The sequence below is a fragment of the Cherax quadricarinatus genome, chromosome 52, assembly GCF_038502225.1.
Source record: "Cherax quadricarinatus isolate ZL_2023a chromosome 52, ASM3850222v1, whole genome shotgun sequence".
NCBI lineage: Eukaryota > Metazoa > Arthropoda > Malacostraca > Decapoda > Parastacidae > Cherax > Cherax quadricarinatus.
The window spans coordinates 7504351-7523258 of record NC_091343.1 but is presented as its reverse complement, the minus strand read 5'-3'; the positions used below and the strand labels follow the sequence as shown (position 1 = coordinate 7523258).

The 18908-nt window shown below is 40.4% G+C and overlaps 1 protein-coding gene across 1 annotated transcript in view; it reads left to right on the top strand.

Moving 5' to 3' along the window:
• The window catches only part of Las (lipoyl synthase, mitochondrial), a 133319-nt gene that overhangs the window by 27721 nt on the left and 86690 nt on the right, over positions 1–18908 (top strand). The window contains exons 2-4 of the mRNA XM_070096033.1: positions 688–798; positions 1564–1689; positions 2678–2794. Coding sequence (XP_069952134.1) covers positions 688–798; positions 1564–1689; positions 2678–2794 — 354 coding nt within the window. The remainder of the gene's footprint in view (positions 1–687; positions 799–1563; positions 1690–2677; positions 2795–18908) is intronic.

The window sequence follows — 18908 nt, the reverse complement described above, 5'->3', positions numbered from 1 at the left end:
TGATAGATAAATAACCCAAAGAGTTGATATTAGGGAAATTATTGAAGTATTTTGTCGTGCCTGGGATTCCACTGGAACGGATTAATTCCATTTCAGTTAATTTAAACGAGGAAAATTTACTCTGCAGACGAGCAAATCCAGATGCGAGCAAGGTCATGGAATGGATTAAACTCGTAAGTAGAGGTTCCACTGTATGATGGTAGTGGGTTTGTGTTAACCATCTTTGATATTGTTTTAATGTAACTTTTGCACCATTTATAACATTTCTGGTATATTTTTAGATGTTTATACAGCAGTGTACTGTATATTATAATAAACAGAATAGACAAAATCAGCCCTAGTATACATTACAGTGGACCCCCACATAACGATCGCCTCCCAATGCGACCAATTATGTAAATGTATTTATGTAAGTGCGTTTGTACGTGTATGTTTGGGGGTCTGAAATGGACTAATCTACTTCACAATATTCCTTATGGGAACAAATTCAGTCAGTACTGGCACCTGAACATACTTCTGGAATGAAAAAATATCGTTAACCGGGGGTCCACTGTATTTAGGTATGCGTACTGGTCAGAGAGCTCGTCGTAAGTCCAAGTCATTGGTAAATGAGTATGTCACTAAGTGAGGAGAGGCTGTATATAGGTTTATGAACATGTTTAGTTAAGTTATTATTTTATTCTTTAGGTTTGTACTTCATCCAGGACTGCTGTCATCAGACATACCAGCAGCTTATCCAAAGAGAAGAAAAAGAAGGTGGCTGAAGGACCATCACTTGGAGACTTCATATCAGGAGAAGCAAGTAGTCTTTTGTCTTTGCACTTGTGGTTTTATTCTGTGTATATTTATATTATTTATTTAATGAAATCTTTGCTATCTACCAATATTGTTGCCTAGTCATTATTTTTCTTACAAAGCAAGCCTTAATTTTCACGTGCCGTATGTAAATTTGAAAGTTCTTCTCATATTAAATGTTATTTCACATTTAATTCTGGCTCACCGCTCCTAGGCTGAGGTACTGATAACCTCATCTTCCACTGTCTTCTGTACATATTTCTAGTCTTCATATTATGCCCATGCATTGTATTGATAAAGCCACTGGATGGCAAAACATCTACAAAATAAAATACCCAGATGTTATACATGTATCCATTTCATCACATTCTGAATGAGCTTGTGCTTTGGTAGTTCATGTGGAATTTGAAAAGCCTCCTGTTTACTGCAGTCTAGAGGAGAGTAACCGAAGTGGCTCACTATTTGCCTACAGTTAGCAGTGATGTCTTGTATTCAACTCTTTTATTACTCAGTTGTAGTGTATGTACTGTATTAGTGTGAGCGTATGTGAGTAACTCTTACACTCTTGAGGAAGAGTGTTATTTTGACTTTTTTAAGCACGTGTAATATTAATGTTTTAAAAGTATCGGCTAGTATCAGCCACATTTTTACCAATACTGATTCCACAAAAAATTGATGATACCCGCTGATACTGATATTTATTGAAAAATGGTATGGTGATACTGACTAGTATGTAATTGATACTTAAATCCAAGATGATCTTCACAGGTAACCAGACACACTTCATGGTCAGACTACACTGGGAAGCTGAAGCGAGAGGCAGGAGACACTGAACGCCTAAGGCTTCCACCGTGGCTCAAGCGAGAAATTCCCATTGGCAAAAACTATAGCAAGGTTGGTGATGCACTTGTTGCAATTATCACTAAGTTCTTAGAACTTCTAAATGCCATCAGGGTACACTAAAATAATTGGAGCTAAATTTCATTTAGAGTATTTAAAACTGAGTATGCCAAGCCCTTTTATAAATAATTAGTATTTAGTTCTGTAGCATGCACTGCCGATTAAACACTAACTCAACAATGATTCACATCGATAGTAATTGGAAAGGTTTAAAAATAGTTAAAAAGACAATCCAAAACTAGACAAAACCATGATATAATGTGATTTACTCCTTTTGCCCTTGTACCTACCCTTTATCCTGTTTCTCTCCCTCTCCCCTCAAGGAAGGTTCCTTGGTGCTGATGAGGGGCTCTTGATCTAGGGAATTGGATCTGTACTGCAGTTCCCTGAATTAAACCTAAGTACCTTCCACATCCCCCCCACAGATGCTATATATTCTTATGGGTTTAGCACTTCCCCCTTGATTATTATAATAATAATTCTCTCTCTCTGATGTTGACCTCCATTAGCTGTGTAGCACTGAATGACCCATTAATAAATACAGGAGCATTAATACTTACTAACATTCAAACAGTAAATTACATGTACTGTAATTTTATATTTTTTACTTTTGTTTCTACATTTAAGGGCCAACTTGTTTTTCCTGAAATGATTTGTTTTTGGAGTATTTTTTTTCTTGGATTCTTTTAATACTTTATAACATTTCCAGGTTACAAATAATTTAGTGCTTAGTAATACATCCTCAGCATATCGTTGTATTTATTTTCAGTAAGATTACCTATTTTTGTTAGATAGTTAATTTGAAACAAAGTACGTAATTACATTGAAAATATTTAAAATGTCTTAAATATTTTGTTCAATAATCATTTGTTACATTGTTATAAAAACAGCAAAAAAAAAAAAGTCTCTTCCCACCTATCATCTTATGCAATATTCTTTAAATTAGAGACTTGGTTTCTTCACGGTAAAATTTGTCTTTCAGTTAAAGGCTGACCTCCGTGGACTTAATCTCCACACAGTTTGTGAAGAGGCTAGGTGTCCCAATATTGGTGAATGCTGGGGGGGTAATGATGATAACATATCTACTGCAACTATAATGGTATGTACAAGTCATATATAGTTTACTTTCCTTTTTGCATCATATCGCCTTTTCTCGTATGCAACTGTACATCTGTTGGCCTTCCATTTACTTTCTTGGATCATATATCAGTTTCAACACAACACATTACTATCTTTGCCAAGCAGCATAGCTAATATCTCAAATGTAATACTTGACTACACAATATAGCAAGTATTGTCAACACAAAACAATTAGCATACATCACATTCACTATCTTCACTGGAATATACAACATATATCTCACACTAAAACACATCACTTTTCACTACACTTCACAATATAGCAAAATCTTTATTTTAAGACTCACGAAATCATAATGACACAATCGTAAACAAACCATACCACGGGCAGGGCTTGAACCCACAGTTAGAGAGTTGTAAAACTCCAGACTATATAAACTCAAACCACCACCTGAAATTCAAGATTTTAATGTGGTTCACACATAAATCAGGGAGTCCCAAAATTAGAAGAAAATACAAGATTAAGACGATGTGTCAACAAGAACATAATAAAGATAATGTTTTATTATTTTTTTTTAACACATTGGCCATTTCCCACCAAGACAGGGTGACCCAAAAAAGAAGACACACTTTCATCGTCATTCACTCCATCCTTGTCTTGCCAGAGGCGCACCTGCACCACATTTATTAATCTTTTCACTGTCGAGACCCCTGCTCGCCAACTTGCTCTCAGTGTTGAAGAATTTAAAAAGAAAAATATTTTTTTCTAATGAAATGATAGAGAATCTTTTTCCAAAACGTAATGAAACCAAAATCACAAAATTTGGTGGAAAACTTACGGAATTATGCTCTCGCGAAATTAGCGGTCTTAACGATATTTATACATTGGTGATTTCACCCACTTTGAGCCTTATCTTGGGCCAGTTCTATTGTTCCAGTCGATTATATTCATAGCTATTTTGCTAGCACTCCTTTTGTTCCATCAACTGAGTACAAGAAACTGCTCATTTACCTTTTTCAACTACCCAATAAAGTGATCAGAAATTGGTAATTTGGTCACTTTCACACAAAATACAAGAAAGGCCAATTTGAAAATAGGGTCTAGAATAAATAATGTAGACATTCCTGGCACTAAAATAACATTTTCTCTGTTAATTAGTCATGTCTCCAGGCCCCTCTTATATTATGCTTGCTTTCATTTTGAATTTTTATTCATACAAAAAAATAGAAGATTTACTGTTATTCAAACTTCTGCATAATGGTAATAATTGTATAAATGATGTCAGTGCATTTGTGAGTGCATATTAGACCAGCCATTTGATGTGTCTTGGATGCATGATCTGGTTTGTTTACTCTTGAACATTGGCAAAAATCAAACATTTCTGCTGCTTTGAGCTCAATTTCAAGCTACTTTTAGTCTGTAAACCACTCAAAATCATCCCAATTTCTGTAGTATATCTTCCATCCTGTCAAATGAGACCAAGAAACCAAGAATACAACCATAAAAGTCATCCAAAAATACACTGCAAAGTCGGTGTTTTACACCAAAAATATGATCACAGTTTTTTCTCGTTATGCACTGCATGCTGCAGGATATTTTTTTATACTGTGCACACTGACCACGCAGACCCATTCTCTCATATGTAGGCCTACCAACTTTCTCCCACAAGATTGGAAGCTGCTAGAATTTTGGCGTAGTATTATGGAACCAACACTGGCTTCAAAGCCATAATATTATGGGACTGACAGTGAAAGGGTTAAACTGCAACTTACCAACACTCCTTCTTCAGAATGTAGGCATTGTACCTCCTACTTCATGTCTGCCCTGCCAGTTTCCCTAAATCCTTCATAAATGTTACCTTGCTCACACTGCAACAGCACATCGTCATAAAAACCATTTGTGTCTACTCTCTCCTATCTAACACACTCACTCACACTTCACCCTCTCCCTCCAACCTTTCCTTGCCTTCCTTCCACTACAGATTTAAATGTTTTCGAAGCAATTCTATTTCCATCTCTCTAAATGTCTGAACCACCTCAACAACTCCTCAACCTTCTGGATAATAGTTTTAGTAACCTCCATACTTCCTGCCAATTTTCAGACTGTGGATTCTCTGCATTGTATTCACACCACACATTGCCCTCAGACACAACATCTTCACTGCCTCCAGCCTTCTCCTTGTTGCAACATTCACCACCCATGCTTCACAACCATATAAGAGCATTAGTATAGCTATACTCTAATACATTCCCTTCTTTGCTTCCATGAATATGTTCTTTGTCTCCATAGACTCCTCAGTGTACCACTCACCTCTTTCCTTCATCAGTTCTATGATTCACCTTGTCTTTCATAGACCCACCTGCTTACAAGTCCACTCATAACTATCACTTCTTCCATACTCCCTCTCTCCAGTCTGATGTACAATCCTTCATTCTCAAAATTTTTTGTTATCCCCATCACCTTACTTTTTTCTATGTTCACTTTTAATTTCCTTCTTTTACATACCCTACCAAACTCATCCACCAACCTTTTTGCTGATGATACTGTGCTTTTGGGAGATTCTGAAGAGAAGTTGTAGAGGTTGGTGGATGAGTTTGGTAGGGTATGTAAAAGAAGGAAATTCACTTCTCTTACAACCCTATCTATAAATATATTGAACAACCATGGTGACATCACACATCCCTGTCTAAGGCCTACTTTTATGGGAAAATAATCTCCCTCTCTCCTCTACATACACTAATCTGGGCCTCACTATCCTCATAAAACTCTTCACTGCTTTCAATAACCTACCTCCAGTGCTGTACTTCTGTACCATTTGCCACATTTTTTCCCCTACCTACCCTATCATATGCCTTTTCCAAATCCACATAAAAAACCACCCTATCATACACCTTTTCCAAAAGCCACAAAACCCCTCTTTACCCTTACCTAAATACTGTTGACCTATATGTTTCACTCTAAATACTTGGTCTATGCACCCCCTATCCTTCCTGCTCTCCATCTTACTCTTAATTCTTTCAATAATAACTCTACCATACACTTAACCAGGTGTACTCAACAGACTTCTTTCCTTATAATGTTCAGGATGAGAAATAAATAATTGTTGTACTATTGCATGTCAGTATAAAACTGAGAATACTATTTATTGAAGACAAAAATTGTTGCCCGAAAGATTATTAGTAAGGCAATGGCAGCTTCTGTTATACGTACGCTGTACTGGATCAGCCATATAGGTTTTATCGTTTTTCTTTTTTATCATGTACAGTGGTCCCTAGATAATCGTCGGGCTCAATAGTAGTCCTTTTTGGAAATCGTCGTGTTATTTTCGTCCAAACATTGGCTCGCAAATGGTCGGTTGACTCACTAATTGTCGTTCGTCCTGGACCCATACTCACGGCTCTGAGCCGCCTCGGCCTCCCTTCCCAGCCAGTGTGCCATTGTTTACCAGTGAGCAACAGTCCCCTCACTTGTTCATACGAAATTATTTCATAATATTCTATTCATTTTAGTGCTTGCAAGTGCTAAATAAGCTACCATGGCTCCAAAGAAAGCTCCTAGTGCCAAGCCTTTGGTAAAGAAGGTGAGGAAAACAAGAAGATTCGTAGAGTCCTCCTGTTTTGAGTCCTCAGGTCAAGAAGGGAAACTGGTCAGTGGCTGGACAGCAGGGAAAGAAGTTGACGATCAAGAAGATGAATGGAAAGGTAGAAACGATGAAGAAGAAAGAGACTGCCGTGGAAACTGTTGTGGAAACATCCAATACATTCTCAGTGCTACCCGACGAATGTGAGTCGACTACTGGGAACGAGACGACGAAAGACATTAAGGAAGGTAAGAATATTGTTGTTGTTGGGGATAGCCAAGTTAGGTATATGGATAGGGCGTTCTGCTTGAAGGACAGGAGTAGGAGACAGAGAGTTTGCTTTCCTGGGGCTGGGATGGAGGATATTGTTAGCCGTCTGGATGACATCATGAAAGGTAATGGGAGCAATCCTATTATCTGTCTCAGTGCTGGAGGCAACGATGTTGGCAGACGTAGGAGTGAGGACCTGATTAGCAGGTATAGGTCAGCAATAGAAATAATTAGAAGTAAGGGTGGGAACCCTCTCATATGTGGTATTTTGCCAAGGAGGGGAGTTGGAAATGAATGGTTGTCCAGGGCAATTGGTGTCAATTGCTGGCTGGACAAATACTGTAAGGAAAATGCAGTAACATTCATTGACAACTGGGACCTCTTCTATGGCAGAAATGACATGTTTGCTAGGGATGGGGTTCACTTATCTAGGTGTGGGGTGGGAGCACTGGCAACTGCAGTGGAGGGAGCAGTTAGGACTTTAAACTAGGAATAGTTAGTGGTATGGGTTTTGGCAGGAAAGCAGTGAAGTCCCAGTGTAGTAATATTACGAGTTCTAGGGGAACTAGTAATAATAAGAACGAGATAGATATTGAAAAGCCAGGGACCTTGGGTGATAAGGACAGTAATAGGTTTAGTAGAAAAATAGAAATGAGCAGGAAGGGTAAAGAGAAAGGAGAGTCTTTCAATGTTTATTATGCTAATTGCCGTAGTGCTAGGAATAAGATGGACGAGTTGAGATTAGTTGCTAGTGTAGGTAACATTGATGTATTTGCCTTAACTGAGACGTGGTTTAATTCAAAAAGTCGGGACATGCCTGCGGAATGTCATATTCAGGGTTTTAAATTGTTCCAAGAAGATAGAAGTATTGGGAGGGGGGGTGGGGTGGCATTGTATGTCCGAGATCGCTTGAACTGTTGCATAAAAACGGGTATTAAGTCTGAAGTAACACATACAGAGTCTGTTTGGATAGAATTTTCAGAGGGGCATGAAAAACTGATTTTAGGAGTGATATACCGTCCCCCAAACTTAGATAGGGACCAAGGGAAACTACTATGGGAGGAAATTGTTAAGGCCACAAGGCACGATAATGTAGTAATTCTAGGAGACTTTAACTTTAGTCATGTTGATTGGAATTTCTTGACTGGGAATTTAGAATCATACGACTTCTTAGAAGTATTTCAGGATTGTTTTTTGAAGCAGTTTGTGACAGAACCTACAAGGGGAAATAACCTGCTTGACTTAGTTATGGCAAACAATGAATCCCTTGTTAATAATTTAGAAATTTCAGAGGAACTGGGTGCTAGCGACCACAAATCAATTACATTTAGCATTGAATGGAAGTACGTTAGTAGCGATAACTCAGTAACAGTCCCAGATTTTCGCTTAGCAGATTACGATGGGCTTAGAGAACACTTATCATCTGTTGACTGGGGTAACGAAGAGAGCTATCAATATGACAGTTTTCTGAACACTATACATGCTGCTCAAAGAGCGTTTATCCCATATAAAGAAATTAGATCAAATAGAAATGACCCAAAATGGATGAATAATAGGCTCAAATATCTACTAGGGCAAAAGAAAGGAATTTATAGGCGTATCAAAAGAGGTGAGGGTCATCTTATGAATCAGTATATTGACATTAAGAGGGACATTAAAAAGGGGATAAGAAAAGCTAAAAGGGACTATGAAATTAAAGTTGCTAGGGATTCTAAAACTAACCCAAAAAGTTTTTTCCAGGTCTATAGAACAAAAGTTAGAGATAAGATAGGTCCCCTTAAAAATAACTATGGGCACCTTACTGACAAAGAGAATGAAATGTGCTTGATTTTAAATAATTATTTTCTCTCAGTTTTTACACAGGAAGACACTAACAATATTCCAGTAATTAATTTTTACAGTGGGCTAGAAGAAGATAAATTATGTAACATCACAGTCACTAGTGAGATGGTTGTGAGGCAGATAGACAGACTGAAGCAAAATAAGTCGCCAGGTCCTGATGAGGTTTTTTCAAGGGTTCTTAAGGAATGCAAAATGGAACTCTGTGAACCATTAACTAATATTTTTAATTTATCTCTTCAAACAGGTGTAGTGTCTGATATGTGGAAGATGGCTAATGTAACTCCTATTTTTAAAACAGGGGACAAGTCGTTACCGTCAAATTACCGCCCAATAAGCCTGACCTCAATTGTAGGCAAATTACTAGAGTCAATTATAGCTGAGATTATAAGAAGCCATCTCGATAAGCATAGCTTGATTAATGATACTCAGCATGGATTCACAAGAGGCCGGTCTTGTCTAACTAATTTATTAACTTTCTTCAGTAAAGCTTTTGAGGCTGTTGACCACAATAAAGAATTTGATATTATTTACTTAGATTTTAGTAAGGCTTTTGATAGAGTTCCGCACCATAGACTGTTAAAGAAAGTGGCAGCTCATGGCATTGGGGGAAAAGTGCTCTCGTGGATCGAGTCATGGCTCACTGACAGGAAGCAGAGAGTGTCCATAAATGGGGTTAAATCCGAGTGGGGATCTGTAACAAGTGGCGTTCCACAGGGATCAGTCTTGGGCCCGTTGTTGTTTATAATATATATCAATGATCTTGATGAGGGAATTACTAGTGATATGAGCAAATTCGCCGATGACACAAAGATAGGTAGGATAATTGATTCAAACGTAGATGTTAGGGAACTTCAGGAGGATTTAAACAAACTCTATTCTTGGTCAGAAAAGTGGCAGATGCAGTTCAATGTAGATAAATGCAAGGTTCTGAGGCTTGGGAGTGCCCATAACACTAGTACTTATAAATTAAATGATGTAGAACTTAGCCATACAGATTGCGAAAAGGACTTGGGGGTTATGGTGAGCAGCAACCTTAAACCAAGACAGCAATGCCTAAGCGTACGTAATAAGGCAAATAGATTACTGGGATTTATATCAAGAAGTGTAAGCAACAGAAGTCCAGAGGTCATACTGCAGCTTTATACATCATTAGTAAGGCCTCACCTAGATTATGCAGCTCAGTTCTGGTCTCCGTATTACAAAATGGACATAAATTCGTTAGAAAACATTCAGCGTAGGATGACTAAATTAATACATAGCATCAGAAATCTTCCTTATGAAGAAAGATTGAAGACTCTTAAGTTACATTCACTTGTTAGACGAAGAATGAGGGGAGACCTGATCGAAGTGTATAAGTGGAAGATAGGTATAAATAAAGGGGATATTAATAAGGTCTTGAGGATGTCTCTCCAAGAGAGAACGCGCAGTAATGGATTTAAATTAGGTAAGTTTAGATTTAGAAAGGACATAGGAAAGTATTGGTTTGGAAATAGGGTAGTTGATGAGTGGAACAGTCTACCTAGTTGGGTTATTGAGGCTGGGACTTTGGGTAGTTTCAAATCTAGGTTGGATAAGTACATGAGTGGGAGGGGTTGGATTTGAGTGGGACTTTCACATCAGAGCTTATTTCTTGGGTGGCATTGAAAATTGGGTTGGGCAAATGTTTTGTTAGTGGGATGAATTGTAAAGGACCTGCCTAGTATGGGCCAGCAGGCCTCCTGCAGTGTTCCTCCTTTTCTTATGTTCTTATGTTCTTATGAATTTAAGAAAAACATCATTGAACAATATGAAAGTGGCGTACGTGTGGTCGAACTGGCCAGGATGTATAACAAACCCCATACAACCATATCTTCCATCGTGGCAAAGAAAAAGGAAATCAAGGAAGCTGTTGTTGCTTGGAGAAAATTGTGGCCAGATTGTGTCGACAAGAGGGATTTTGAAGGGTTTGTGGCTGACCCTGATGAGCCTCTGTCAGGTGTGAAATCTATTGTGGCATTGGGGAGTTCCATGGGGTTGGATGTGAGTTTGGAGGATGTGGAAGAGTTGGTGGAGGACCACAATGAAGAGCTAACCACTGAGGAACTGCAAGAGCTTCAGCAGGAACAGCAACAGATTGCAGCTCAGAATCTTGCTGCAGAGGAGGAGGAAGAGAGATGGAAGAAGGTGCCTTCTTCAGAAATTAAGGAGATTTTTTAAATGTGGGGTAGGATGAGAAGATTTATGGAGAAACATCACCCTGAGAAGGATGTTGCAAACCATATCAGCAACTTGTACAGTGACAGAGTCTTGGCCCATTTTAGAGAAGTTTTAAAGAGACACCAGAAACAGAGCTCTCTTGACACTTTTTTTGTGAGACAGGACTCCAGTGACTCTCAAGCTGGTCCTAGTGGCATTAAGAAACAGAGAAGTATGTAACCCCAGAAAAGGACTTGGTACCTGAGGTGTTGATGGAAGGGCATTCCCCTTCCAAACAGTAACTAATCCAATGTCTATCCTCCTCCAGTCTTCCATACACTAAGAAGAATTGCCAATAAAGGTAAATGCTATGCTGTTAATGTTTCATTCATCATGTCCCATTGTATTGTTTATGTACTACATCTATATTTCATGTAAAACAATTTTTTGTTTTAATACTTCTGGGTATCAGGAACGGGTTAATTGTACAGTGGACCCCCGGTTCCCGATGCTATCGGTATCCGATAAATCCGGTAGCCGATGGATTTGATAAAAAAAAATTTGCCTCGCTTCCCGAAACAAAACCCGGTATGCGATACGATGCGTACGAGACGTGTCCACGTGTGGCCTGAACTGCCTCTTGTGTGCCAGTGTGCGCACATCTAAGGATACATTCGGTACATTCCATATTATCCATAGTATCACTGTTTTTGGTACCTGTTTCTGCAAAATAGTCACCATGGGCCCCAAGAAAGCTCCCAGTGCCAACCCTTCGAGACCAAGGGTGCTAATGACTGTTGAAATGAAGAAAGAGATAATTGCAAAGTACGAAAGTGGAGTGCGTGTGTCGGAGCTGGTCAGGTTGTATGGTAAACCCCAATCAACCATCTCTACTATCGTGGCCAACAAAACGGCAATCAAGGAAGCTGTTCTTGCAAAAGGTGCAACTGTGATTACGAAACAGCAACCGCAAGTGTTAGGAAATGTTGAAAAACTGTTATTAGTGTGGATAAATGAAAAACAGATAGCAGGAGATAGCATTTCTCAAGCAATCATTTGTGAAAAGGCTAGGCATTTGCATGACGATTTGGTAAAAAAATTGCCTGCAACTAGTGGTGATGTGAGTGAATTTAAGGCCAGCAAAGGTTGGTTTGAGAGATCTAAGAATCGTAGTGGCATACATAGTGTGATAAGGCATGGTGAGGCTGCCAGTTCGGACCACAAAGCGGCTGAAAAATATGTGCAGGAATTCAAGGAGTACATAGACAGTGAAGGACTGACACCTGAAGAAGTGTTTAATTGTGATGAAACAGGCCTGTTTTGGAAGAAATTACCAAGCAGGACCTACATTACTCAGGAGGAAAAGGCACTGTTGATGTGTGCCAATGCTAGTGGTGATTGCAAAGTGAAGCCTTTATTGGTGTATCACTCAGAAACTCCCAGAGCATTCAGGCAAAGGAATGTCCTCAAGGCTAATTTGTGTGTGCTGTGGAGGGCAAACAGTAAGGCATGGGTCACTAGGGACTTTTTCTATGACTGGCTACACCATGCATTTGCCCCCAATGTGAAAAATTACCTAATTGAAAAGAAATTAGACCTTAAGTGCCTCCTGGTATTAGACAATGTCCCTGGTCATCCTACAGACTTGGCAGAGCGACTTTATGGGGACATGAGTTTCATTAAGGTCAAGTTTTTGCCTCCTAATACCACTCCTCTCCTGCAGCCCATGGACCAGCAGGTCATTGCAAACTTCAAGAAACTGTACACAAAAGCTATGTTTGAAAGGTGCTTTGAAGTGACAACAGAAACTCAATTGACTCTAAAGGAGTTTTGGAAGGATCACTTTAATATCCTCAGTTGTGTAAACCTTACAGGTAAGGCTTGGGAGGGAGTGACTAAGAGGACCTTGAACTCTGCCTGGAAAAAACTGTGGCCAGAATGTGTAGACAAAAGGGATTTCGAAAGGTTTGAGGCTAACCCTGAGAAGCCTATGCCAGTTGAGGAATTCATTGTGGCACTGGGGAAGTCCTTGGGGTTGGAGGTTAGTGGGGAGGATGTGGAAGAGTTGGTGGAGGAGGACAATGAAGAACTAACCACTGATGAGCTGCTAGATCATCTTCAACAGCAAGAGGCCACACCTGAGGAAACTGCTTCGGAGGAGGGGAGAGAGAAATTGAAGAGGTTGCCTACTTCTAAGATTAAGGAAATATGTGCAAAGTGGCTTGAAGTGCAAACCTTTATGGATGAAAATCACCCTCACACAGCTATTGCAAGCCGTGCTGGTGACTATTACACTGACAGTGTTGTGAAACACTTTAGGAAAGTCATAAAGGAACGAGAGGTACAAGCCTCTATGGACAGATATGTTGTGCGACACAAGTCCAGTGACTCTCAACCTGGTCCTAGTGGCACTAAAAGAAGAAGGGAAGTAACCCCGGAAAAGGACTTGCTACCTCAAGTCCTAATGGAGGGGGATTCCCCTTCAAAATGCTAACACCATCCACACACTCCCCTCCTCCCACCCCATCCATCATCACCAGATCTTCATTAAAGATAAGTGTCAATTCTTTTGTTATTTATTGTTATTTATTGTTATTGTTGTTATTGTAATTATTCTATTGCATTAAACTTAATACTTCATGTGGTACAAGTTGTTTTTTTCATACTTTTGGGTGTCTTGCACGGATTAATTTGATTTCCATTATTTCTTATGGGGAAAATTGATTCGCTTTCCGATAGTTTTGGTTTACGATGAGCTCTCAGGAACGGATTAATATCGTGAACAGGGGGTCCACTGTATTTACAATTTTCCTTATGGGGAAAATTGATTCGAAAATCGTCTATTTCGATAATCGTCGCACTTCCAGGGACGGATTAACGACGATAAACGAGGGATCACTGTACATCTTTTGGATATACTTCATAGGCAAAACTTCACTTGGACTGCATTTTTCAACCCCCTGCCATGCTTGCTTTCCTACAGAATTTTTTTTATTCATTAACTAAGATTTCTGCACCAGCTGTAACCCTCATGCTTTTAGCCAATGTCCTTTCCTCAGTGCCACCTCTCCCCTCTCACCTCTTACCTCTACTGTGTTGTATTGAATTGCCCTTATGGGCTTACATTAGGTTGCTAAATTATGAACACACAAGTTATACTGATCTATACCTATGAGCAAGATCTAAAAAACATAATATTGATGGATACAATAGATCTTCAAGCAGCCCACTGGGTACATTCTTGAAGGCTGACTCTTTAGTTAAATTATCATTAACCGAAATAAAGAACATTTGAAACTAATAGGATTATGTTCCCTTGAAATCCAAATAACATGAACAAACTTTTTGAAAATGGTTATGAAAGTCAAAAGACAGCTTTATCTTACCAAAACTTCTGGCTGCTGTTGCTTGTTGATATGCAAGTGTGTTGAAAAAGTTAATGTGGTCCTCTACAATACTAGTTAAATACCTGTACCTATTGCCCCTGTTCATCTAGCAATAAGTAGGTGCCTGGGTGTTAGTCAACTATCGTGAGGTTGCATCCTAGAGAAGAGGATCAAAGGCTCTCATAGAAATATGCTATTTAGTCTAATGTTAGGTTCTCCTTGTTTACTAACCCACTGGATTAATAGTCTGAATAAAATGTTCGTCAACCAATACTTTCCCTGAACATTGGTAAAATTAATTCACATAATAATTTTTGTTTTTAGGACACCAGCCATCTCCCACTGTGATAGTGACCCCAAAAAATGAAATACTTTCACCATCATTCACTCTATCACTATCCTATCAGGTGTGTGTCAATATTACAGTTCAGATGCCATTCCTAACTACAAATATCCCCACCCATCCTTCAGAGTGCAGGCTCTATACTTCCTACACAAATAACCCGCACATAAAAGAGAGAAGCTTACGACGACGTTTCGGTCCGACTTGGACCATTGACAAAGTCACACTAACCAGAAGTGGAGCAGGACGGCTATATATAGGCAGGAAGAGGTGGTGGTAGTAGTAGTAGTAGTAGTACTACAAGAATGGTATGTAATACCGACAAGATGAAATTAAGACACATGCGCAACACCCGGGCATCACTATCGTAGACGTTTCGCCATCCAGCCAGCCACTGGATGGTGAAACGTCCACAACAAAGACAACCAGACGCCGCACGTGTGTCTTAATTTCATCAGTAGTTGTAGTAGTAGTAGTAGAAGAGGTAGTAGTAGTGGTAGAAGTGGGAAATAAGGAGGACGAGCAGTCAAAAACAAAGGAAGGGAGCACTGCAAGAGAGCTAGGTGCCCACTGAGGGAGAGCAAGCGCACAGAGGTGCGTGAAAGGGAAAGTGGTGAAATAAATGAAGAAGGAACAGAAACACGAGACAGAAGAAAGAAAGACAACCCAGAGGAGAAAAGGAAAGAGGAAAGGGGAAGAGGGAGAAGAAAAAGAAAAAAGAAAAAATGAGGAGTCAGGTTAAGTCACGGGTGTTCTGAAGTTTGGAGCATTTTACAATGTAGTGGGAGAGGAAGGCATCTACAGAGACGAAGCCAGGGCTAAGGTTCATACAAGGAAAGTTGTTTATTAGAGAGGATTCAACTAGACGGCGACTGTTCGAGTTGGAAGTAGGGAAGACAGTTTTAGCAGAAGACCAGTCAATAGGATGGCTATGATCTCTTGACGTGACAGAAAAAAGCATTGTTAGTGTCGGCAAGCCTAACACTATTTTTGTGCTCCCTAAGTCTGTCAGAAAGAGATCGACCAGTTTCTCCGAAGTATTGAAGAGGACAGGAGGAGCAAGAAATAGAGTAGACACCAGGAACATCTGTAGAGGGAGGAGAGGTATGAACGAGATTAGTGCGAAGAGTGTTAGTCTGGCGGAAGGTAAGCTTGATGTCTAAGGGACAGAGAGAATTGTTGAGATTAGAAAGACCGGAAATGTAGGGAAGGCAGAGGATAGAAGAGTTCCCAGGAGTAGAGAGTTTGGGAGAAAAGAAATTGCGTTTGGCACGTGAGAGGGCAGAGTCTATGAAATGGGAAGGGTAGCCAAGACGGGAAAATGAATTATAAAGAGTGGAAATTTCTGCTGGAAGGAACTGAGGATCACAGATGCGGAGGGCACGGAGAAAGAGGGAGATAAGAACACTTTTCTTGACAGGGGAAGCATGATAGGAAAAGTAGTGAATGTACATGCCACTGTGCATAGGTTTTCGGTAAACGGAAAAGGAAAAACCTGTATCTGAGCGGTGGACATGGACATCAAGGAAAGGAAGCAAGGAATTAGATTCCCATTCAGCTTTAAACTTAATGGAAGGGGCAAGATTATTAAGAGCTTCAAGAAAAGGTTGGAAGAGACTGGAGTCATGAGGCCACAGAGCAAAGATGTCATCCACATAGCGGAGCCAGAGTGAAGGTTGCACATCGAGGGTAGGAAGAAGAAGAGTCTCGAAGTATTCCATGTAAAGATTAGCAGGGACAGGAGAGAGAGGAGAGCCCATAGCGACACCGAAGGTTTGAGAATAATATTTCCCTTGGAAGGAAAAGGAGTTTGAGTCCACACAGAGGTGGATAAGATCAAGAAAGACATCAGTAGGTATAGGGAGATGAAGAAACCCTTCATGGGCCTTCTCTCTAAGGAAATCAAGGACATCATCAAGAGGGACATTGGTGAAGAGGGACTCAACGTCAAGACTAAGCATCTTACAGGTTGGGAGAGAGCGAACCCGTTCAATGAAGTCTTGAGAGTGACGGAGGTGGGCAGGAGAAAAAGTACCAAGAAAGGGAGTGAGGATTTTGGCCAGCCAAGAAGCAAGAGAATAAGAGACAGAACCTCTAGAGGATATGATAGGACGAAGAGGAATATCAGGTTTATGAGTTTCGGGAAGGCCATAGAAATAGGGAAGAGAGGGACAGATGACACGAAACCGTTGAACAAGGTCAAAATCAGGAGGACATAGGTCGGAGAGAGTCCTTAGTTTTTTTGTTGAAAGTTCTCTTGATGCGATCAAGAGGGTTGGAAACGAGAGGAGTGTAGGTACGTGAGTCAGAGAGCAAGACATCAGCTTTACGGAGGTAATCCTCACGATCAAGGATAACTACCGAATTACCTTTGTCAGAAGATAGTATGACAATGTTAGTGTTGGATTTAAGAGAAGAAAGGGCAAGTTGGTAACGGTGTGGAAGGTGGTGATTCTTAGAAAACAGACTAACAAGAGCAGGAAGGAGAGCGCCACGAAAAGTGGACAAGTCAGGAAGATTACGGGAGCGAGATTGACGAAAGGAATCAAAAGAGGTAATCAGGGAAATACCAGCGCGAGGAGTAGGTGAAGTGGCAAAGGAAAGGCCAAAACCAAGAAGTTCAAGCTCATACTGAGAGAGTGAGACAGAAGACAGGTTAGTAACACAGTCAGTGAGGGAGAATTTAGACCAAGGGCTAGCTGAGATGAGACGTTGAAGTTTATTCTGTAGTTTAGAAGAATGAATTTGTGTATTCAGGCGAGCAGTGTCAAAGGCAATGGTAGAGAGAAGGTTACAGAGATCCTGTGGTAGAGTCGCAAAGAGAGCACGTTGACGTTGACGGAAAGTAAAGAAAGCATCTTCAACCTGTGATTTAGTAGAAAGAATGAGCTGTTGAAGTAGGAGATGGGCATGATCAGGAAAGGAAGTGCCCAGTGGGTTGGTTTTCAGGAAGTGGGAGAAGGAAGGGGGCAGAACTTGTTCAGCAAGACAGTCACGTAGGAAGCGAAGCTGATTCTTACGACGCCTGGTAGCAATAAGAGCAGCCTCGTAAGATCGAAAGAGGGGTTTAAAAGAGGGAAGAACATTAAAAAAGTTGGAGAGAATATGACGCTTAACTGCGGGGTCCATAAATAGCAAAAAACAAAAAAAAGGCACAATACCGTGACTGGAACGATACACAAATAACCCGCACTTAAAATAGAGAAGCTTACGACGACGTTTCGGTCCGACTTGGACCATTGACAAAGTCACACTATCCAGAAGTGGAGCAGGACGGCTATATATAGGCAGGAAGAGGTGGTGGTAGTAGTAGTAGTAGTACAAGAATGGTATGTAATACCGACAAGATGAAATTAAGACGGTATTGTGCCTTTTTTGTTATTTATGGACCCTGCAGTTAAGCGTCATATTCTCTCCAACTTTTTTAATGTTCTTCCCTCTTTTAAACCCCTCTTTCGATCTTACGAGGCTGCTCTTATTGCTACCAGGCGTCGTAAGAATCAGCTTCGCTTCTTACGTGACTGTCTTGAACAAGTTCTGCCCCCTTCCTTCTCCCACTTCCTGAAAACCAACCCACTGGGCACTCCCTTTCCTGATCATTCAACACTTTTACCTCACTCATACATAATCACTGTCTTTGCAGAGGCACTTAGATACGACCGTTTAGAAGTCCCTCCAAACTGTCAATATCCCAGACCCCTCCTTTAAAGTGCAGGCATTGTACTTCCCATTTCCAGGACTCAAGTCCGGCTAACCAGTTTCCCTAAATCCCTTCACTAAATATTACCCTGCTCACACTCCAACAGCTCGTCAGGTCTCAAAAACCATTTGTCTCTATTCGCTTCTATCTAACACCCTCACACACACTGGAAGTCCAAGCCCCTCGCCCACAAAACCTCCTTTACCCCCTCTCTCCAACCTTTTCAAGGATGACCCCTACTCCTCCTTCCTTCCCCTACAGACATATACGCTCTCCAAGTCATTCTACTCTGATCCGTTCTCTCTACATGACCAAACCATCTCAACAACCCCTCTGCAGCCCTCTGACTAATACTTTTAGTAACTCCCTGACTAATACTTTTAGTAACTCCACACCTCGTAATTTCCACACTCCGAATTCTCTGCATGATATTTACATCACACACTGCCCTTAGACAGGACATCTTCACTGCCTCCAGCTGCCTCCTCGCTGCAGCATTTATAACTCAAGCTTCACACCCATATAAGAATGTCGGTGCCACTATACTTTCATACATTCCCTTCTTTGCCTCCATAGATAACGTTTTTTGTACCACAGATACCTCAATGCACCACTCTCCTTTTTTCCTTTGTCAGTTCTATGGTTAACCTCATCCTTCATAAACCCATCCGCTGACACGTTAACTCCCAACATCTGAAAACATTCACAACTTTCATACTCCCTCTCTCCAGTGTGATATCCAATTTTTCTTTATCTAAATTGTTTGATACCCTCATCACCTTACTCCTATCTATGTTCACTTTCAAGTTTCTACCTTCACACACCCTCCCAAACTC